This window comes from Coregonus clupeaformis, chromosome 28 (assembly GCF_020615455.1).
Source record: "Coregonus clupeaformis isolate EN_2021a chromosome 28, ASM2061545v1, whole genome shotgun sequence".
Lineage (NCBI taxonomy): Eukaryota > Metazoa > Chordata > Actinopteri > Salmoniformes > Salmonidae > Coregonus > Coregonus clupeaformis.
The window spans coordinates 34,648,430-34,670,591 of record NC_059219.1 but is presented as its reverse complement, the minus strand read 5'-3'; the positions used below and the strand labels follow the sequence as shown (position 1 = coordinate 34,670,591).

Below are 22,162 nucleotides of genomic sequence, written 5' to 3'. Positions count from 1 at the left end.
TCAGTAGAAACCACATTTGTTTAAGAAAGTCTGCCATATCAGCTATGTTTTTGTTAAAGGCAGTAAATTAGGCTGAATTAACTGTTTTGCTGCCAGACAAGGCTCCGCTGATAGCCAGGTGTAGCAGAGGTAAGGATTCACTCCATGGTGCTGAAAAGAAAGCTCTGCTGTTGGGACAGCTTTATGTAGGCCAGGGTTCTTCAATTCCGGTCCTGGAGGGCCGAAACACCTCTGTTTTTCATCCTCTCCTTCTAATCAGGGGCTAATTCAGACCTGGGACACCAGGTGAGTGCAATTAACTACCAGGTCGAAATAAAAAACAGAAGTGTTTCGGCCCTCCAGGACCGGAATTGAAGAACCCTGATGTTGGCCCTAACAGTTTGTGGGAACCATTTGTCACCGTTATAGTGCAATTAATGTATTGTTTAGTGTTGTGTTGAGTAGTGTAGTGGCTTTGCTGGCATGCATCCCCCATATTATAATTTTTCTGCCCCACCAAGACTTACATGCTGGTAAAGCAAATCCCCTGAAAGCGCTCTCCATAGAATTTGTTCTCTTATCAGTAATAGATGAGGGAAAACTGACAAAATAGAGAGGAAACTTTTAGACTATTGAAACCATAACACATTTTTATAAATGTATATAATGGATAATAGGATAATGATTTATGAATATTTATAATATTTCGTACGATTAGTTGTGTCTTCTATTATGCATGCAGAGATCTGACAGTAAAGTGAAATATAAAACGTGATAACCGAATATGTATCAGTGAAGACTGAACCAAAATAATTATTTACACACGGAAGGTAGCTTAGCGGTTAAGCGTGTTCGGCCAATAACCGAAAGATCGCTAGTTTGAATCCCCGAGCCGACTAGGTGAAAAATCTGTAGATGTGCCCTTGAGCAAGGCACTTAACTATACATGCTCTTGTAAGTCTGCTAAATGACTGAAATGTAATGTATATATAAATTATTGACTGGAACCCTCCCTCTCTGTTACAACAGGGACACACTCCCTAATGTCATCTGCGACATTGCCTGTCTGAATTAATGTACAATGAATACATAACTAAAGTATATCATTTGTGTAGATCAACTATTATCTATTGATAAAATACTACTGTAAAAATGTCTTAAAGACATTCGATCTGCATTTCGATTAAATAAACAAAGAAGATTAGTCCTACATTTCCTTTCAGGCAGAATGTTTGGTGCCTAATCCAAGGGGTCCTTTCCCGCACAAGGAAATCATTTTTACTTATCAACACAAGTCCGATGTTTATGTTGACATAAATCGAAGGTAATAATGTGGTTTTAGACTATATTCTATAATAAACTATATGTAATTATTACTAATATATATATATATATATATATATTGCCGCTTATTTTTGGTTTATGCAGACGATTGACATCGACGATCTTACTGCTAGCGGGCTACCAAGCCATTTGTTTACATCTCGACTAAACCGAAGCGGCCTAGCTAACAACAGTTAGCAAGCTAACGCGTTAGCAACGTAACGTTGGCGTAATGTGTACTGTTTTGTCGACACTGGTGGTTAAACAATTGTACAATTTGTCGCATTGTTCTTAAATGATTTCACGTAATCGTCGTAAATGTAGCAATTGTACGGCTAACGGTTCTTACCTAACGTGTGTTCAGCAAGTTAGCATGCTATGTTAGGCTAGCTATACGTGCGTTGTAGGTAAGACAATGTCAACAAAGCTAACGTTACCTTAACAACACTATCAAATAACTGCAATTTAAGATGAAAATAGGCTCATAACGCACGTTGATAAACATTTAATTGGCGTGTAGTCAACTTGTTGGGGGGTGCATTTTCTAACGTTACCTAGCTAGCTAGATATGGTAGTTCGCGGGGATTAGAAACATAACTAGCTACTAACTATTTAAATGTTCAATCACTGACATTTCAATCTTGTGACGCTATCACCAACGGCTGGCTAAAACTTTTAGCAACTCGGTCAGGCACAGCTAGCACTGTTATATCGACATTTTGTGATACATGTGTAGCTAGCAATGTGAATTAGCTAATGTTATGATCAGCGAATATTAACGTTAATTCAAAGTTTGTTATTAACTTGCCTAGCTCAGATATGTGTAACACTGCTAATGAGAATGACTCAACTTAGTTTTTTGTTTTTCTAGAATGCCTGCTGAGGGCAAGAGATCATTAAACATGGAGGAGAAAGAGGTGAGCTCCTTTAGTAACAAGGAGAAAGACAGGGATGGTGATAGACGGCCCGCCTCCTCCCGGGATAAAGTGAAGGATGAAGCAAAGGTGAGTGGCAAGAAAGATATTGGTAAGGCCACAGAGGAAAAGAGGAGGAGACTTGAGGAGGACAAAAGAAAGAAGGAAGAAAAGGAGCGGAAACGGAAAGAGGAGGTGAAACAGAAGGCAGAGGAGGAGCAGAGGAAGAAGGAGGAAGAGGAGAAGAAGCAGCAGGAGGAGCAGGAGAGGAAAGTTCAGGAGGAGGAGGCCAAGAGACAGCGTGAAGAGGAGGCAGCTGAACTCAAGTAAGAGCTCAGGGGAGGAACCACCATAATAATGTATCATGTTCTACTGTAGGTGCTCTCAACATCAGAAACTTTGTGTGTGGTTATTATTTTTGAATTGAGATGATCGCTAACTTAATTCTCCATATTTCTTCCCACTCCAGGGAGAAGGAGGAGGGCCACCAGCTCCACCAGGAGGCCTGGGAGCGGCACCAGTGCCGGAAGGAGCTGCGTGTCCGCAATCAGAATGCCCACGAGGGCCGTCCCGAGGAGACCTTCTTTAGCCGCCTTGACTCCAGCTTGAAGAAGAACACGGCCTTTGTCAAGAAGCTGCGCACGCTCACCGAGCAGCAGCGCGAAGCCCTCTCCAATGACTTTGGCTCGCTCAACCTCAGCAAGTACATCGGCGAGGCAGTGGGCTCGGTGGTGGAGGCCAAGCTGAAGATCTCTGACGTGGGCTGCGCCGTGCACCTGTGCTCCCTCTTCCACCAGCGCTACGCCGAATTCGCCCCACTGCTCCTCCAGGCCTGGAAGAGGCACTTTGAGGCGCGCAAGGAGGAGAAGGCACCCAACGTGAGCAAGCTGCGCACCGACCTGCGCTTCATCGCAGAGCTCACCATCGTGGGCCTGTTCACAGACAAGGAGGGCCTGTCGCTCATCTACGAGCAGCTGAAGAGCATAATCGGGACGGACCGCGAGACACACACACATGTATCGGTGGTCATCAGCTTCTGTAAACACTGCGGAGATGATATCGCAGGCCTGGTGCCTCGCAAGGTGAAGGCTGCACGGGAGAAGTTTGGCCTGGCCTTCCCTCCCAGTGAGATCATCAACACGGAGAAGCAGCATCCCTTCCAGAACCTTCTGAGGGAGTACTTCACCTCGCTCACCAAGCACCTGAAGAAGGACCACCGCGAGCTGCAGAACATCGAGAGGCAGAACAGGTGATGGGGCCTAGGCTACCTGGAGAAACTTTTCAACATGACCTATCTCACGTCTTCTCTCGTATTATTGGTTTCAGTGTATACTCCTGCCACAGTACATGACGTACAGCCATTTTGAGTAACATGCTAAATGTGTTTGAGTGTACATACTGACACCTCCATGTTTTTTCTCCCAACAGGCGTATCCTCCACTCCAAAGGGGAGCTGAGTGAGGATAGACACAAGCAGTATGAGGAGTTTGCCACGTCCTACCAGAAGCTGCTGGCTAACACCCAGTCTCTAGCTGACTTTCTGGATGAAAACATGCCAGAGCTTCCACTGGACAAGACTGTGCAGGAAGGTAAAGAGTAACAACCCTTGTATACTGTTTATTACTATGTTATAGGAACAATGTAAAGACTGAGCTTTTTGTTGTACTTTTGGGTGATTTTGTTATAAAGACACATTGTTATCATGTTTTATTGCTGTTGGTTAGATGTAGCCTTCAGTTTTTGGTGTCTGTGTGTATCTAACCGTCTCCTATCCTCTCTGTGTGATAGAGCACGGCCCTGGCATTGACATCTTCACCCCTGGGAAGCCCGGGGAGTATGACCTGGAGGGGGGCATCTGGGAGGACGAGGACGCCAGGAACTTCTACGAGAACATGGTGGACCTGAAGGCCTTCGTCCCCGCCATCCTGTTCAAAGATAACGAGAAGGGCAAGGACAAAGAGGAGGCTGCTGCTAAAGGTACAACCGCATACACACATACACGCATGCACAGACTCACACTCACACTGTCTGACTGAGCCTGCTCTTGTTGCTGTATCCTTTCCTCAGAGGCTAAAGATGCTGTGGCCACCACAGAGGAGTTGGAGTCGGAGCTCGAGGCTCTAGACATCGCTGATGACCCTCTGGAGCTGGATGGACCTGACGAGGCAGAGAACGAGGCAGAGCTCGCCAAAAAACTGTTGGACGAGCAAGGTAAAGATGAAGGTATTCTCTACCCACCCACCAGCCTGCCTGCCAGCCAACAAGCAGCACACACCACCCAGCGCTTTGCACAGCCAGCTTTCTATTTTCACAAAGACAACAAGAGGGCGGAAATAATTGAATATCTACAACCTCTAGATAAAGGAAGGATGTTGGTTATTGACATGGACAGTGTCTTGGTGTTTGTGTGTCTTTTTCAGGGATCAAGTTAGGGTATGAGAGAGGTCAGGGAAACAGAGCTAGGGCCCATTCATGGGTGCTCAGGGCCAATCAACTAAACAGAGGTGTGTTGCTGAGCATGTGGAAACAAGACAGTCATTCACAAGGTTTCTAATATTCCACATGTATCAAACCCATTCTTAGACCTATACCTATGCTATGGCTTTGCTATTTCTGTTTCTGTAGGTGAGTGACTCTAAATTAGCTAAGGAGATATTTGGTGCATGGCTGTATTGTATACATGTTTGACTGTGTCCTCCCTGTTTCTGTGTGAAGAACAAGAGGATGAGGAGGCAAGCACCGGGTCCCACCTGAAGCTCATCGTGGACGCCTTCATCCAGCAGCTTCCCAACTGTGTCAACAGAGACCTCATAGACAAGGCAAGGAGAGAACACATACACGTTCAGCATACCAGAAGGATGTATTCCCAGCTTGTGACAATTTGAGTTTAGCCACAAAGGCAATGATTCACAGTGAATGTAGTACTAAATACACAATTGTGCAGTGAATTAGTCTGACTGTATGTGTTTGTTCACAGGCTGCCATGGATTTCTGCATGAACATGAACACCAAGTCAAACAGGAGGAAGCTGGTCCGTGCTCTCTTCACCGTTCCCAGACAAAGGTACCACACACACACACTTTAAAGCAGATAGTTAATTTGGAAGGATTTGATCAGGAAGCTGGTCCGGGCTCTCTTCACCGTTCCCAGACAAAATGCATGCACACACACGCAGATAGTTAATTTGGAAGGATTTGATCATGTATTGATTTGTGTGGGAATAAGTGTTTTTTGTCCCATTTCCCCAGTAGGTGGTGCTGTTGCTCCTCATTTAATTTGAAATGGCATAAAGGAAGTAAATGGTACTTATGGCATTGTTAAACTCATGGTTGTGTTGTGTTCTTCCAGGTTGGATCTGCTGCCCTTTTACTCCCGTCTGGTGGCCACCCTTCACCCCTGCATGTCAGATGTTGCCGATGACCTGTGCTCCATACTCAAAGGCGACTTCAGGTTCCATGTAGGTCCCAAGACTTTACTACAACTATTAACACCTTCACACCTTGTTGTGTCTTTCATACCTGCCTCATTAAAATAGGACCTATACTGAATGAAACAAAAAGTTTTGAAGGAGATTTCAATACAGAATGCTTGCTGTGTTTGTAGATCCGGAAGAAGGACCAGATCAACATCGAAACGAAAAATAAAACTGTAAGGTTTATTGGGGAGCTGGCCAAGTTCAAGCTGTTCTCAAAAACGGACACTCTGCATTGTCTGAAGGTAGGGGGTGCTTCTCTCTCACCAGGAAGTTATGCTATCATTAGGTTTCCATCCAATTGGTGACAGATTTTCATGCGACTATTCAAAAATCTGTAGAAAAACAATATTCACGTGTTTCCTTCAAACTGACTTGTTGCGTATAAAATGCTGTGCGTGATTTTAAAAAAGTTCAATGTGTTTCCATCTCATTTTTAACTCTACCAATGGTTTTGTCACCAAAACTGTTGTGATAAATCGCTAATTTGCCCAATCTGGTTTTAGCACATGCTCTCTAGACAACAGTTTGCTGATAAAGTGGACAGGGTAGGTTATAATTTATATATTTTTTACATTTTAGCAGATGCTCTTATCCAGAGCGACTTAAAGTTAGTGAGTGCATACATTTTCATACTGGCCCCCCGTGGGAATCGAACCCACAACCCTGGCGTTGCAAGCGCCATGCTCTACCAACTGAGCTACACGGGACCCGTATGATGAGATATGGATAAGAGCAATATAATTTGTATTTGATAATTGGCTGCCATGCATCGATCATCATGTCACCAGCATTCAAATAATACCCTCGAAGCTCATCACCATCCATCACTTAACCACCATGAAGTTCATCAGAACTTATTTCATCTGCCTATAAACTCTTAATACTTTTCCATGTCAAATCAAATCAAATGTTATTTGCCACATGCGCCGAATACAACAGGTGTAGACCTTACAGTGAAATGCTTACTTACAAGCCCTTAACCAACAATGCAGTTTTAAGAAAAATAAGTGTTAAGTAAAAACGAGATAAGTTAAAAAATAATTAAAGAGCAGCAGCAAATAAAATACAGTAGGGAGGCTATATACAGGGGGTACCAGTACAGACTCAATGTGCGGGGGCACCGGTTAGTCGAGGTCATTGAGGTAATATGTACATGTGGGTAGAGTTAAAGTGACTATGCAGAGATAATACACAGAGTAGCAGCAGCGTAAAAGAGGGTGGGTGGGGGGTGGGGGACAATGCAAATAGTCCGGGTAGCCATGATTAAATGTTCAGGAGTCTTATGGCTTGGGGGTAGAAGCTGTTAAGAAGCCTTTTGGACCTAGACTTGGCGCTCCAGTACCGCTTGCTGTGTGGTAGCAGAGAGAACTTGTCCTCTGTAGCTCAGCTGGTAGAGCACGGCGCTTGTAACGCCAAGGTAGTGGGTTCGATCCCCGGGACCACCCATACACAAAAATGTATGCACGCATGACTGTAAGTCGCTTTGGATAAAAGCGTCTGCTAAATGGCATATTATTATTATTATTATTAGAACAGTCTATGACTAGGGTGGATGGAGTCTTTGACAATTTATATAGCCTTCCTCTGACACCGCCTGGTATAGAGGTCCTGGATGGCAGGAAGCTTGGCCCCAGTGATGTACTGGGCCGTACGCACTACCCTCTGTAGTGCCTTGCGGTCAGAGGCCGAGCAGTTGCCATACCAGGCAGTGATGCAACCAGTCAGGATGCTCTCGATGGTGCAGCTGTATAACTTTTTGAGGATCTGAGGACCCATGCCAAGTCTCCTGAGGGGGAATAGGCTTTGTCGTGCCCTCTTGACGACTGTCTTGGTGTGTTTGGACCATGATAGTTAATACTATCCTCCCGAGTGGCGCAGTGGTCTAAGGAACTGCATCGCAGTGCTAGCTGTGCCACTAGAGATCCTGGTTCGAATCCAGGCTCTGTCGTAGCCGGCCGCGACCGGGAGTCCCATGGGGCGGTGCACAATTAGGCCCAGCGTCGTCCAGGGTAGGGGAGGGAATGGCCGGCAGGGATGTAGCTCAGTTGGTAGAGCATGGCATTTGCAACGCCAGGGTTGTGGGATCTTGAAGCTTTCAACCTGTTCCGCTACAGCCCCATCGATGAGAATGGGTGCGTGCTCAGTCCTCTTTTTTTCCTGTAGTCCACAATCATCTCCTTTGTCTTGATCACGTTGAGGGAGAGGTTGTTATCCTGGCACCACACGGCCAGGTCTCTGACCTCCTCCCTATAGGCTGTCTCATCGTTGTCAGTGATCAGGCCTACCACTGTTGTTTCGTCTGCAAACTTAATGATGGTGTTGGAGTCGTGCCTGGCCAAACAGTAGGGGACTGAGCAAGCACCCCTGATGGGGGCCCCCATGTTGAGGATCAGCATGGCAGATGTGTTTTTACCTACCCTTACCACCTGGGGGCGGCCCGTCAGGAAGTCCAGGATCCAGTTGCAGAGGGAGGTGTTTAGTCCCAGGGTCCTTAGCTTAGTCATGAGCTTTGAGGGTGATGAGCTTTGAGGGCACTATGGTGTTGAACGCTGAGCTGTAGTCAATGAGTAGCATTCTCACGTAGGTGTTCCTCTTGTCCAGGTGGGGAAGGGCAGTGTGGAGTGCAATAGAGATTGCATCATCTGTGGATCTGTTGGGGCGGTATGCAAATTGGAGTGGGTCAAGCGTTTCTGGGATAATGGTGTTGATGTGAGCCATGTGAGCCTTTCAAAGCACTTCATGGCTACAGACGTGAGTGCTACGGGTCGGTAGTCATTTAGGCAGGTTACCTTAGTGTTCTTGGGCACAGGGACTATGGTGGTCTGCTTGAAACAGACTCAGACAGGGACATGTTGAAAATGTCAGTGAAGACACTTGCCAGTTGGTCAGCGCATACTCGGAGTACGCGTCCTGGTAATCCTTCTGGCCCTGTGGCCTTGTGAATGTTGACCTGCTTAAAAGTCTTACTCACATATGCTACGGAGAGCGTGATCACATAGTCACACGGAACAGCTGATGCTCTCATGCATGCTTCAGTGTTGCTTGCCTCGAAGCAAGCATAGAAGTGATTTAGCTCGTCTGGGACGTTCGTGTCACTGGGCAGCTCGCGGCTGTGCTTCCCTTTTGTAGTCTGTAATAGTTTGCAAGCCCTGCCACATCCGACGAGCGTCGGAGCCAGTGTAGTACAATTCGTAGTGGTAGTACAACTTAGCATATCAAGTATATCTCGTGACTCCCCAAGTTTACATCAACATGATGGTTTATTATATCAATATTTGCGCATAAGGGAGTTTCCACTGCAATTGTCACATAATTAATTTTACAGACACAAAAAGATCCCACCACGTCAAACGAACACATTGTTTGTCGACATTTATGAAATTATAGCGACACTTCCTGTTTCCATCACACCTGTCGTGATATTTTTTTAACATATGACATGACTTTACTTGCATAAAAACTGTGGATGGAAACGTGGTTACTGTTACAATTATTGTATTACACTGTCATCATCATGTTACTGAGTGATGTGTGTTGCTCTACAGATGCTGCTGTCAGACTTCTCCCATCACCACATAGAGATGGCCTGCACCCTTCTGGAGACCAGTGGACGCTTCCTCTTCAGATCCCCCGACTCCCACCTGCGGACCAGCGTCCTCCTGGTACACGCATGCACATGCACACGGCAATGCACGCACGTGTACACCACAGGAGGTTGGTGGCACCTTAATTGGGGAGAACGGGCTCGTGGTAATGACTGGAGTGGAATCAGTGGAATGGTATCAAATACATCAAACACATGGTTTCCAGGTGTATGATGCCATTCCATTTGCACCATTCCGGCCAATATTATGAGCCGTTCTCCCCTCAACAGCCTCCACTGGTGTACACACACACACACACCTATGAAACACTGTACTGGAATTCCCCAAAGGTTTTGGAGTGCATCCAAAGTCCTGGAGAGTGACCTGTCTTGGCCTTCCTAACTGGTGCCGAAATCCAGGCTTAAATCTGGTTTATAAAGCGCTATTAATCCAGCTTTATTGTCTCTAAATTGCTTTTGGACGAGGTTATTCATGTCGCATGCACAGCTGCCATATCTTCTAGGTTACTTTTAGCAAGATAATAAGATAACACACCTTTTTGAGGGCTTTTAGCTATGTTCTGGTCTATATTGAATGACTCACTTGTTTTGCATATTTGCGTATCTCAGGAGCAAATGATGCGTAAGAAACAGGCGCAGCACCTGGATGCTCGTTACGTGACCATGGTAGAGAATGCCTACTACTACTGCAACCCCCCGCCCATGGAGAAGACCGTCAGGAAGAAGAGGCCCCCGCTGCAGGAGTACATCCGCAAACTGCTCTACAAGGACCTCTCCAAGGTCACCACAGAGAAGGTATGAAGAGTTTATTTAGCATTTACATTTGAGTCAGTTAGCAGATGCTCTTATCCAAAGCAATTTACAGTTAGTGCATTAATCTTAAGATACAGTGAGCTCCAAAAGTATTGGGACAGTGACACGTTTGTTGTTTTGGCTCTGTACTCCAGTACTTTGCATTTGAAATGATACAATGACTATGAGGTTAAAGTGCAGACTGTCAGCTTTAATTTGAGGGTATTTTGATCCATATCGGGTGAACCGTTTAGAGAATTTTTTATATACATTTTTGTACATAGTCCCTGCATTTTAGGGGACCAAAAGTATTGGGTCAAATTCACTTATGTGTATTAGAAAATAGTAAAAAGTATTTGATCCCATATTCCTAGCACGCAATGACTGTACAAACTTGTTGGATGCATCTGATGTGTTTCAGATTATTTTGTGCCCAATAGAAATGAATGGTACATAATGTATTGTGTCATTTTGGAGTCACTTTTATTGTAAATAAGAATAGAATGTGTTTCTAAACACTTGCTACCTTGATTATGGATAATCCTGAATGAATCGTAATAAGTGAGAAAGTGACAGACGCACAAATATCATACCCCCAAGACATGCTAACCTCTCACCATTACAATAACAGTGGAGGTTAGCATTTTTTGGGGGGTATGATATTTAGGACTCTATAACTTTCTGTGGAATGCTTTTGACACCTTGTAGAGTCTCGACACCTTGCCTCAACAAATTGAGGCTGTTTTGAGGGCAAAAGGGGGTGCAACTCTATTAGGATGGTGTTCCTAATATTTTGTACACTCATGCTACACACACATCACAACTGCTGCTACCAGTCTCTTATTATACTGCTCTGTTTATACACTTGCCCCCCCAATACACATGTAAATATTGGACTATAAATTGTGCCTTCCTGTATTATACTTATGCTAAAATGTTTATTCTATTCTACTGCCATTTACTTTATTTTCGTATTCTTATCTTTTATTATTTCTTATTCTTGTTGCATTTACGAGAAGGAACCTGTAAGTAAGCATTTAGTTGGACGATGTATACCATGCGTATCCCGTACATACGACTAATAAAACTTGAAACTAGTAATGGGGGAAAAAAAGTAACGTGCAAGTGTTAGTTCACGAAAGGCTTTAAAAATACATATTTTTATGGTGCCTCATTTATACAGTCACTGGCTAATGCATATTCATCATAAAACACAACAGAAGTATCACAAACACCTGCCCATTATCAACTTCCCTCTCCCTTCTCGTTCTCCGCTTCCTTGTCTCCCTCTTCCAACTCTCGCTCCTCTCCATCCTCTTCCCTCCTCCCTCACCTACCCTAGGTGTTGAGGCAGATGCGTAAACTCCCCTGGCAGGACCCAGAGTCTAAAGGCTACCTGATCTGTTGCATGGTCAACATCTGGAACGTCAAGTACAACAGCATCCACTGTGTGGCCAACCTACTGGCCGGCCTTGTGGCCTACCAGGAGGACGTGGGCATCCACGTTGTGGACGGGGTCCTGGAGGACATCCGCCTGGGAATGGAGGTGAGCACCATGGCAGGGGTTGGGGAGGGGATGGCAAGCCTAGGGTGGTGAGCTGTTTCTGGGATTGGAGGTGAGGACCGGGGAGGGGGAGCTGGTTGGAGTCAGGCCCAGATTCTAGTTCATTCCTGGATGTAAGGGCCATATGAAGAGCCCTTGCGTGAGAGATTGATGGTTTACTTGAATGATTGATTGTTGAGGCTACGTGTTGTATAGCGTGTGAACAGGCTGTCAAACTGCATGTTTCTGGTTCAGGCATGTGGTTTGCGTGGCACGCAGTAACAATTTGAGTGACAAACTGAGGTTCATGTGGGTAAAGTCTTCACGGGCTTCATATTTATGGTGTTTCTGAGCACAGATGTACTCAACTTCAACACCTCTCTGCCATTCCATCTCACCCCCTTTTCTCCTCTTTCTCGCTTCCCCCCATTGTCGCTCCTTCTCCCCCTCTCCTTTGCAGGTGAACCAGCCCAAGTTCAACCAGCGTCGGATCAGCAGTGCCAAGTTCCTGGGGGAGCTCTACAACTACCGCATGGTGGAGTCGGCTGTCATCTTCCGCACCCTCTTCTCCTTCATCTCGTTCGGGGTGAACCCGGACGGCAGCCCCAGCCCCCTGGACCCCCCCGATCATCTGTTCCGCATCCGCATGGTCTGCACCCTGCTGGACACCTGCGGGCAGTACTTTGACCGCGGCTCCAGCAAGAGGAAGCTGGACTGCTTCCTCATCTACTTCCAGGTCAGTCTGTATGACCGTTTGACTTCTCCTTGTTTCACTCCTCTCAGCCTCTGTCTCGCTATCCTCTCTCTCTCTTTTCCTCTCTCTCTCTCTCTCTCTCCTTTATGAAGGGTGTTGATACTGTTGTGACATAATGTCAATTACATTAATTAATTACAAGACTGTCCCTAAATTCTGATGTGTTGTTGTGTGTCCTCTTCAGAGGTATATCTGGTGGAAGAAGAGTGTGGAGGTGTGGAGTGCGGAGCACCAGTTCCCCATCGACATTGACTACATGATCAGTGACACCCTGGAGCTGCTCCGGCCCAAGATGAGGCTCTGCATCTCCCTGGAAGACTCCATACGACAGGTCACCGAGCTGGAGAGGGAGTTCCTCGTTAAACTGGGTAAGAGACAGAGAGAGAGAGAGAGAGATTGACACACACACAGGAACGCATGCAAAGGGGCACACACACATGCACACACACTACAACAAGATTGTTAAAGATCCTTGTCATACATCAGTCCCCCACATGTTTCTACAGTGTGTGTGTGTATGCCTGCAGGCCTCGGAAGTGTGCTTGTGTTTCTGTAGCAGCTAGTTCCTCAGGTTGGCCCACTCCTGCTCTCTGTCCTCCCTGCTGAGCAACATTCCCCTGTGTGTAGGAGGCTGCTTCTGCTCCCACAACTCTCTGTCTGTCTTGTCTGTCAGACAGGTCTAATTCCGTCATAATAACACACGTACCTGGCCCTCTCACACACATACCACAAACACACAGCAGTCAGACCTGCCTGCGCTGTAGACTGCCACTTAAAACACACGCGCTTAAGTCTGCACAAACAAAAACATATTTACTCAAGTAAGTGTTCACTTCAGGGTTAAAGGGGAATATTAATCAATACCCGAGTTGACATCCCAATGACAAGATATGTCAAATATAACGTTGCCCTATTGCACCTGCTGTTCCATGTGGCACAATACTGAAAGTGTTTGTTTAGCTAAAATGCTCATTTGTAGTACTCTCTACACAGTTGATCAGTGTCTGATTGAGAGCAAAGCAAAGAAATAAACAGAGATAGAAAAACAATCAAGAGGAAGACAGGATGTAGATAGGGAAATACCCTGAGAGACATAGAGGAGGAAGAGGGAAGCAGTCCTTTAGCAGGTGTAATGCATTCTGAGTCACAGAACAAGTACAGTCAGCTGTATTAACACAGACAAGGAGTATTGTTCAAGGTTTCAAGGTGTTGACATGGAATGTGAGAGAACGCTTTTGAAAACCCTGTGCGTGTGTCTGTCTGTACTGTGTGTGTTCTGAGTGATTGATGAGGGTGATGTAAGCCACAGGCTGAACAGTGGCCTCATTGTTGTACCTTTCATCCTTTAACCAAGATAAGGCAATGAAGGCATTCCTCTGCCTCTGTTGAACCCTGCTTACCTAAGTTCTACTGCTTAGTAGCGTCTCTTAACTATACACCTATCTGCTCCTCTACTGCTCTCAGCTCATTAGGCTTCTGAAGTTACATTCATGGTCTCTCCAAGCTCTGTGTTGAAGCACCTGTTTAGTTTCACAATGAATGTCGCGATGACTTGTATTTCTTGCAATGACTTGCCTTTCCTGCAGTTCCAGCCTAACAAAGTGTTATGTCTCTAAATGGGCTTGTTGTTTGCGTAAATCTGTCCTCACTCCTGGACATACTTAAAGTAGTTTGGGATATAATTTGTGGTAAATGTCTATGCTTTGTGTATAATCTGATTATTATGTAAAGAGCCAGGGAAAAGCCTGTTCAGAATATGGAACGATGGCTCACGAGAGGAGCTTTTTACTAAGGACTGTAATCAATTACTATTATGCAAATGTTTTAGCGTTTTCTCTCAAAGTCTCTAGCTTCAAGACTTAGTCTTGCAACCTGACGTTGCCCAATTCTAATAAAGGTGTGCGTGCGCATGTGTTTGTGTCCTGCAGGTCTGGCCATGGATGGACAGAAGGACGGCCGGCCCTCCAGTGCCATGGGGAGTGAAGGGGAGGCTCTAGACGAGGATGACGATGACGACGATGAAGAGGGAGGGGCGGACACAGAGGAACAATCTGGCAATGAGAGCGAGATGAACGAGCCAGAGGAAGAAGTGATTATATCAATATTTTATTCATCCATTCATTCATTGCACGTCTATAGGTGGATACTAGATCTCTCACTCATTCATTCATTTGGCCCTCACCCCTAGTTTTGTAGGGGCAAACTGAGGACAGAAGCCCAGTCCTAAGCAGGATATGTATAAGGAAGCGGGTCATCTTGTTGTGATGCTAGATTGTGACTCCACGATCAGAAAAGCATGACGGGTCAACCTTGTGTCACTTCATTAACTCTTTGTTCCTCCTTCATAAATCAACTCCATCACGCCAGACCTACCACATAGCTCTCCAGGTTTAGTGTTTGTTTTTCTACCTTACAGAAGCTAGCACACAATCACACCCCCCATCTAAGAACCTGCTGTGTGTTCCAGGAAGGGTCTGAGAATGAGGAAGAGGAGCGGGAGGAGGAGGAGGAGGAGGAGAACACTGACTATCTGACCGACTCCAACAAGGAGAACGAGACGGACGAGGAGAACAATGTAAGAAGATGTCATTGTGTGAGGGGAGAGAGAGAGAGAGATTATTGTGTTACTGACGGTCTTGTCCTGTAGGAGGTGACCATCCGTGGTGGCGGTCTGAAGCATGTGGCATGTGCTGAGGATGAGGACTTCATCCAGGCTCTGGACAAGATGATGCTGGAGAACCTGCAGGTACAGTATCTCTCCTATTCTCTCTCATCTGTGTGCCATAGTCAGTATGTCCGTAGTACTGTACTACTTTTGTTAAATAAATGGGTTTTAACAGGAGTGGTGTCTGTGTGTGTAGCAGCGGAGCGGGGAGGCGGTGAAGGTGCACCAGTTGGACGTGGCCATCCCCCTGCAGCTGAAGAGCCAGCTGAAGAAAGGCCCTGGAGGACCCGTCTGCTCTGGAGAGGGAGACGCAGACATCTCAGACACTATGCAGTTTGTCATGCTCACACGCAAGGGCAACAAGCAGCAGGTACACACACACACACACACATACACACAAACACACAGAGTACGGACACGCGCACACACATACAAACTTGTTGAGGTCTCCTTCGCTGTTAGTTCAGTCAGATCCCTCCACAGAATCAGCACTGTCAGACAGACCCAGCGATACTATTGACTCTGAGGTGTGTGTGTGTGTATTTAGGCCCAGTCCGCGGGTGGAATGTATGGTTTTGGGGTAGAGACAACAAGCTCTTGTACTGTATTAGGGTCAAGGTTTGTCCACTGTCTCTGCCCAGAAAATCAAGACGTTAATGTAAAGCTCACTAAACTCAATCAACTACATCTCCAGCAACTGCTTTTAAAGGACATTTACCGGATTACAAACCTTATGTAAACATTATGTTTTGACCAAATAACAGTACCGGTTATAGACGGTAAAATGAAGCTATATGACTTAATGCATTGTAGATGACGTACGCCCACATGGTAAACACACTATCCCCTCCTGTAGTGCGTTTCCTGAGGTGAGGAAAGTGGTTCAGTGTGTGTTAGTAGGTGTCACAGCTTCTCTATGTGACGTACCTGGACCCCTCCCTGTCAAAACACATTCACTGCATTCCACTGTCAGCTCCACACCATGGGAGTGACCCTCCCTCACTTTCTCTGCTGCCTGGTCCTCCGCCCGGGAAACACATTTGAGTTTTAGCACAGACAGAGAGAAAACAGGGAAGGGATCACAGGGAATGTTGTATAGTAAGCCAGGAGAGCATGTTTCTGCAGTGTGAATACTGAGCATTGGTCCCATTGTCTGCATACAGCATGAGTTGTAATTCTTGCTCCTTCTCAATGCTTAATGTGCCTGTTTCAGATCTCCTAACTGTAGTTAAAGTTCTTGAATGTGTCTCTGTTTTGTTTGTAGTTTAAGATCCTGAACGTGCCTCTGTCTTCCCACCTGGCTGCCAACCACTTCAACCAGCAGCAGGCAGAGCAGGAGGAGAGGATGAGGATGAAGAAGCTCACTCTGGACATCAACGAGAGACAGGAGCAAGAGGACTACCAAGGTATTATATAGGGTGTCCACCCACTCTGCCCAGAGTGGGTGAAAACACGCTTTGGTGATGAAATTTCACTAGATATACATTTTACCAAGACAAATATGATTATTAATGTTCTGAATTATTCGGTGGGTCTTTCTCTAACATATCATTAACATTATGTCCACAATGTCGGATTTCGTAACCTAATACAGCCGATAATAAACAAACAGTCACCACTAGCCGGCCTCCGCCCAGTACCCTGCCCTGAACCTTAGTCACTGTTACTAGCCGGCTACCACCCGGTACTCTACCCTGCACCTTAGAGACTGCTGCCCTATGTACATAGTCATTGAACACTGGTCACATTAATAATGTTTACATACTGTTTTACCAACTTTATATGTACAGTGAGGGAAAAAAGTATTTGATCCCCTGCTGATTTTGTACGTTTGCCCACTGACAAAGACATGATCAGTCTATAATTTTAATAGTAGGTTTATTTGAACAGTGAGAGACAGAATAACAACAAAAACATCCAGAAAAACGCATGTCAAAAATGTTATAAATTGATTTGCATTATAATGAGGGAAATAAGTATTTGACCCCTCTGCAAAACATTACTTAGTACTTGGTGGCAAAACCCTTGTTGGCAATCACAGAGGTCAGACGTTTCTTGTAGTTGGCCACCAGGTTTGCACACATCTCAGGAGGGATTTTGTCCCACTCCTCTTTGCAGATCTTCTCCAAGTCATTAAGGTTTTGAGCCTGACGTTTGGCAACTCAAACCTTCAGCTCCCTCCACAGGTTTTCTATGGGATTAAGGTCTGGAGACTGGCTAGGCCACTCCAGGACCTTAATGTGCTTCTTCTTGAGCCACTCCTTTGTTGCCTTGGCTGTGTGTTTTGGGTCATTGTCATGCTGGAATACCCATCTACGATCCATTTTCAATGCCCTGGCTGAGGGAAGGAGGTTCTCACCCAAGATTTGACGGTACATGGCCCCGTCCATCGTCCCTTTGATGCGGTGAAGTTGTCCTGTCCCCTTAGCAGAAAAACACCCCCAAAGCATAATGTTTCCACCTCTATGTTTGACGGTGGGGATGGTGTTCTTTGGGTCATAGGCAGCATTCCTCCTCCTCCAAACACGAGTTGAGTTGATGCCAAAGAGCTCAATTTTGGTCTCATCTGACCACAACACTTTCACCCAGTTCTCCTCAGAATCATTCAGATGTTCATTGGCAAACTTCAGACGGGCCTGTATATGTGCTTTCTTGAGCAGGGGGACCTTGCGGGCGCTGCAGGATTTCAGTCCTTCACGGCGTAGTGTGTTACCAATTGTTTTCTTGGTGACTATGGTCCCAGCTGCCTTGAGATCATTGACAAGATCCTCCCGTGTAGTTCTGGGCTGATTCCTCACCGTTCTCATGGTCATTGCAACTCCACGAGGTGAGATCTTGCATGGAGCCCCAGGCCGAGGGAGATTGACAGTTATTTTGTGTTTGTTCCATTTGTGAATAATCGCACCAACTGTTGTCACCTTCTCACCAAGCTGCTTGGCGATGGTCTTGTAGCCCATTCCAGCCTTGTGTAGGTCTACAATCTTGTCCCTGACATCCTTGGAGAGCTCTTTGGTCTTGGCCATGGTGGAGAGTTTGGAATCTGATTGATGGATTGCTTCTGTGGACAGGTGCCTTTTATACAGGTAACAAGCTGAGATTAGGAGCACTCCCTTTAAGAGTGTGCTCCTAATCTCAGCTCGTTACCTGTATAAAAGACACCTGGGAGCCAGAAATCTTTCTGATTGAGAGGGGGTCAAATACTTATTTCCCTCATTAAAATGCAAATCAATTTATAACATTTGTGACATGCATTTTTCTGGATTCTTTTTTTGTTATTCTGTCTCTCACTGTTCAAATAAACCTACCATTAAAATTATAGACTGATCATTTCTTTGTCAGTGGGCAAACGTACAAAATCAGCAGGGGATCAAATACTTTTTTCCCCTCACTGTATGTATATGTATGTGTATATATATATATATATATATATATATATATATATATATATATATATATATATATATATACACACACACACACACATACTTTGTGCATTATGTGTGTATTGCTAGGTATTACTCCACTGTTGGAGCTAGAAACACAAGCATTTCCCTGCACCTGCAATAACATCTGCAAATCTGTGTACGCGACCAATAAACGTTGATTTGATTTGAATAAGCACGAGCTCTGTTGACATAGCGGTGCAGGTTTCTCGTAACAACTTTAAAGTTGTTTCTGCAGGTCGCAAAAAAGCGAAACTAGCATGACACGAGCTGAATTAAATGTAAAAGGCCTTGAAAATAAAAAACTTGGTATATGCTCAGTGTTCCGTTGACATTTCACAGAGATACGCTTGTTTTTGTGTGAAATCTTCTAAATGAAATGCGTATACTAAAATATGAAAATACTACATGTCATGTCTCAAAACCGATATCCATCTTACCTCTATTGTTTTATGTCCTGCCGGTTCAAAGAAAGATGACGAGTTCAATGGGAAGGTGAGCCTGTCAGGTAGCAGTAGCATTAATTCTTGCACAGAATCCTCCTAGCTGACGCGATGCAATTGTCCTGACTTTTGCCCACTTGTCTTCTCGCGCCTCCATTGATTTAGCTCTGGCCATCCTACAAGAGTAAAAACTCCAAAAACTTTTGTAACGGATTATGATAGAGACGTGAGGTTTGGACAATTGGTTTTCTTAGAGGAGTATCTACACAACATTATTTTACCCGTTGGTCAAAAGATGCGTTTTTGATTGGACACCCTAATATTATACAGTACTGATAAGAAGAGGGGCAGATGGAGAGTGAGGCATGCATTAGGGAAAGAGATGGGAAGAGACATTAGCAGGAGTAAAATTCAACATGCCAACACTTTGTTGGTTTGTATAGAGTTATGTTAAGTATATTGGTTTGTGTAGCATTGTGTTAACATTGTTGGTTTGTGTTGCATTGGTTTGTGTAGCATTGTCTTAAACTCTCATGGTTTGTGTAGCATTGTGTTAACCTTCTTGGTTTTTATTACATAGAAATGATGGCGTCTCTGGCCCAGCGGCCCGCTCCTGCCAACACCAACCGGGAGCGGCGCCCGCGCTACCAACACCCCAAAGGGGCACCCAACGCCGACCTCATCTTCAAGACCGGAGGAAGGTGAGACTCGCTCCTCAACCTACCTACCTACACACACACAAACACACACACACACCACCAGGGCCTGGAATTAACAGCATACCACCAGCCAAATGCTGGTAGAAAGTCTGAGGGACTGGTGAACTTTCTTTAATTCTGGGACAGTGGTGGAATTAAAAGTTTGTTTTATGCCCTAATCACCACCAGACCTAAGTACAAGCACACACAGCCTGTATTCACTGCGGGGGGAATAGGGTTGGCATTAGAATGGGATCCTGTAGAAGGACGTGGTGCTTGTGAACTTATTTACACTTCCTCCTTGTTCTCTGCACCTGAACAGAAAGCAGGAAACAAAGCAGGAGAGAAATGAAAGGCACGAAAAGCGTGACAGACAAGAGAGGCAAGAGAGGCAAGAGAAACACGAGAGAAACGACAGATATGAGGGCCAGGAGGCTAGGGCCAGCCAGCTCAGCCGGACACGATACTGACAGACTCTGCATTCTGCACTCAGGCCTGCTAATGTTGAGACGGGAAAGGGTTAATGTCTCCCAGCTGTCAAACGATATTTTGTTGGCATATGAGTATTCTGATCAGAGACAGATGTGTCCCCCTTTTATTTTTGTGATGTGAAAAAATATATATATATTTTGCTTTGCAGGCACTAAAGTGAGTTTTAATATTATTTTTCCTTAAAAGCTGTAAAGATTGCTTTCTATTTTTGGAAATAAAGATTGCATGAACTTTCTATTTTCATCAGAACAAAAGTAGCTTGTGGTTCTTTGTCCTCCTCTTCTCATGTTTTCTTGGAAAAGTGACTAAAGAATTCAGAAAGGAGATATTTAGATCCACGTCAACATAACGCATCATATTCATACCTACATTACATTTGACAGATGCTTACATGATACTGATGGCAAAGTACACAATTATGTTTTTGACGAATAACAAAAATGTATTTGGTATTGTCACTCACAATGCATTTTCTCACGAACAGACGCTAGACACTTGCAACCTATGGATGGAAGGAGCTGCAGTAATGATGGTACTGAAGGAGTGAATGGGGATGGATATTGGGGCAGGAGGTGGAGGGATGCGTGGAGAAAAGGAGGTGGATCTTGGATGGATGTTTTGGGGATTTGAGGAGGGGATAAATACTTCAGTGAGTGTTCTGGAAGACAGCTACTACAGTAAAGCCCTGCTCTGTCCCCTAAGAGACGCTGATTGGAGTCTGGCCGAGGGAGCGATCGAATGAGAGACAGAGAGCGAGCGGACCATCGGTCTCGCCTGAGCAGGGTGTGAGTCCGCCAGCCGCCCACTGACGCAAGCGCAGACCCCCACACCTAACCCCGCTGCCGTAGGAAGAGAAGGAGAAGGGGCATCAACGAGGGGTGGGGAAGAGGGGGGCACCCCATTCACCCAGCTAAGGTGTTCCAGAGAACACCCCTTCCTTTCTGTGCGTCGCCCGGGACGACACCAGCACAGCAGCACAAACAAGAACGAGAACGAACCAAAAGATGAATGAAAGAACAACCGACCAGCTGACGGACATATGTACGGACAGACATGGACGCAGACAAACAGACGCACGGACAGACAGAAGGACGAGGGACTACAGTATTCTTCTCTTTGCTCCCGTGCAGGATGAGGATATGGTGTACAAGGGCTCACGAGGAGGAGAATACAAGAGGAGGAGAATGGACAGAATGTGTGTGAAAGCAAAGGGGACGGGTGAGGGTGTGACATCTTTGGAGATGGACTGTGCTTCTCTTACTGGGAACAGATCTGTTGTTCAGTCTTTATCTCTTTATCTAGCTAAATCACACACTGTTCAAAGGTAGCTTGATGGAGGAGGAGGAGAAGGAACACAGACGGGGTCACCACTACTAAATGACTCGAAAACAATGGAACAAGGAGGACAGGATGATGTACAGAAAGGCGTGGTTGCTTGTGTGTGCATATGAGGAAGGGTTACAGATGTAGGATCTTAATTTGAGCCAGTTTGCTACAGCAGGACAATAATCCTGCAGCAACAGGAAATGTGAATTACTATTTGGATTATGATTAATGGACATTTTTGTAGGGGTTGATACATTTTTGTAAGGGAAAATGAAGTCTGACATTTCTAAGTGGAAATTACAAACTTCAGAAGCCTTTTTAAACCTCATACACTACAAGTTTTAAAATGTCCTGCATTGCAGGAAAGTTATTCTGCAACAGGGTGATAAAATTAAGATCCTACATCTGTACCATAGAGATGGTTTGCTCCTCCTAACCCTGTTGGAAGTGGAACACCTTGTTGTCATGGTGATGACCCTGACCCGGAGGCGGGTACGAGACCAGTGTTGACTGACCAGCGTTTCATCATCAGAAATAAAAATGAAATATACATTTATTTTTTCAGCATTTTTGCTTTCTAGATGTTTCCTTTATTTTCATGAAAAATATCTTTTTTTGGGTGATATACAGAGTTTATGTTCATTTGGAATTTGTGGGCCGTATTGTAGTTTTTGACAAATGGATAAGATACTTATCTGTGCTCTTGCCTCC

The 22,162-nt window shown here is 45.2% G+C and overlaps 1 protein-coding gene across 8 annotated transcripts; it reads left to right on the top strand.

Moving 5' to 3' along the window:
• Positions 1 to 1,237: 1,237 nt before the first annotated feature.
• On the top strand, positions 1,238 to 21,658 carry LOC121543724 (regulator of nonsense transcripts 2-like). Of its 8 annotated transcripts, XM_045208959.1 has the most exons (24): positions 1,238 to 1,303; positions 2,174 to 2,542; positions 2,686 to 3,465; positions 3,645 to 3,805; positions 4,005 to 4,193; positions 4,284 to 4,439; positions 4,637 to 4,720; positions 4,932 to 5,035; positions 5,194 to 5,279; positions 5,565 to 5,673; positions 5,820 to 5,933; positions 9,237 to 9,353; positions 9,905 to 10,090; positions 11,430 to 11,633; positions 12,091 to 12,366; positions 12,569 to 12,752; positions 14,313 to 14,473; positions 14,801 to 14,959; positions 15,032 to 15,130; positions 15,246 to 15,419; positions 16,314 to 16,455; positions 19,516 to 19,636; positions 20,610 to 20,657; positions 20,830 to 21,658. In XM_045208959.1, exons 2-23 carry the CDS (start codon positions 2,175 to 2,177, stop codon positions 20,614 to 20,616), a joined length of 3,981 nt encoding a protein of 1,326 aa, XP_045064894.1. In that variant the 5' UTR covers positions 1,238 to 1,303; position 2,174; the 3' UTR covers positions 20,617 to 20,657; positions 20,830 to 21,658. The 8 variants fall into 8 exon arrangements, with proteins under 8 accessions (XP_045064894.1, XP_045064893.1, XP_045064889.1 ...); XM_045208958.1 differs by having other exon boundaries at positions 20,610 to 21,658; XM_045208954.1 differs by lacking the exons at positions 20,610 to 20,657; positions 20,830 to 21,658 and adding an exon at positions 19,956 to 20,595 and having other exon boundaries at positions 4,284 to 4,427.
• The last annotated feature ends 504 nt before the right edge of the window (positions 21,659 to 22,162 follow it).

Bases quoted from the DNA above. Each gene is read 5' to 3' on its own strand.
- LOC121543724 (XM_045208953.1), top strand. From the start codon at position 2,175: ATGCCTGCTGAGGGCAAGAGATCATTAAACATGGAGGAGAAAGAGGTG. The intron at 4,194-4,283 runs GTACAACCGCAT...TCCTTTCCTCAG, and splicing joins AGAGGAGGCTGCTGCTAAAG to AGGCTAAAGATGCTGTGGCC. The intron at 4,440-4,636 runs GTATTCTCTACC...TGTCTTTTTCAG, and splicing joins CGAGCAAGGTAAAGATGAAG to GGATCAAGTTAGGGTATGAG.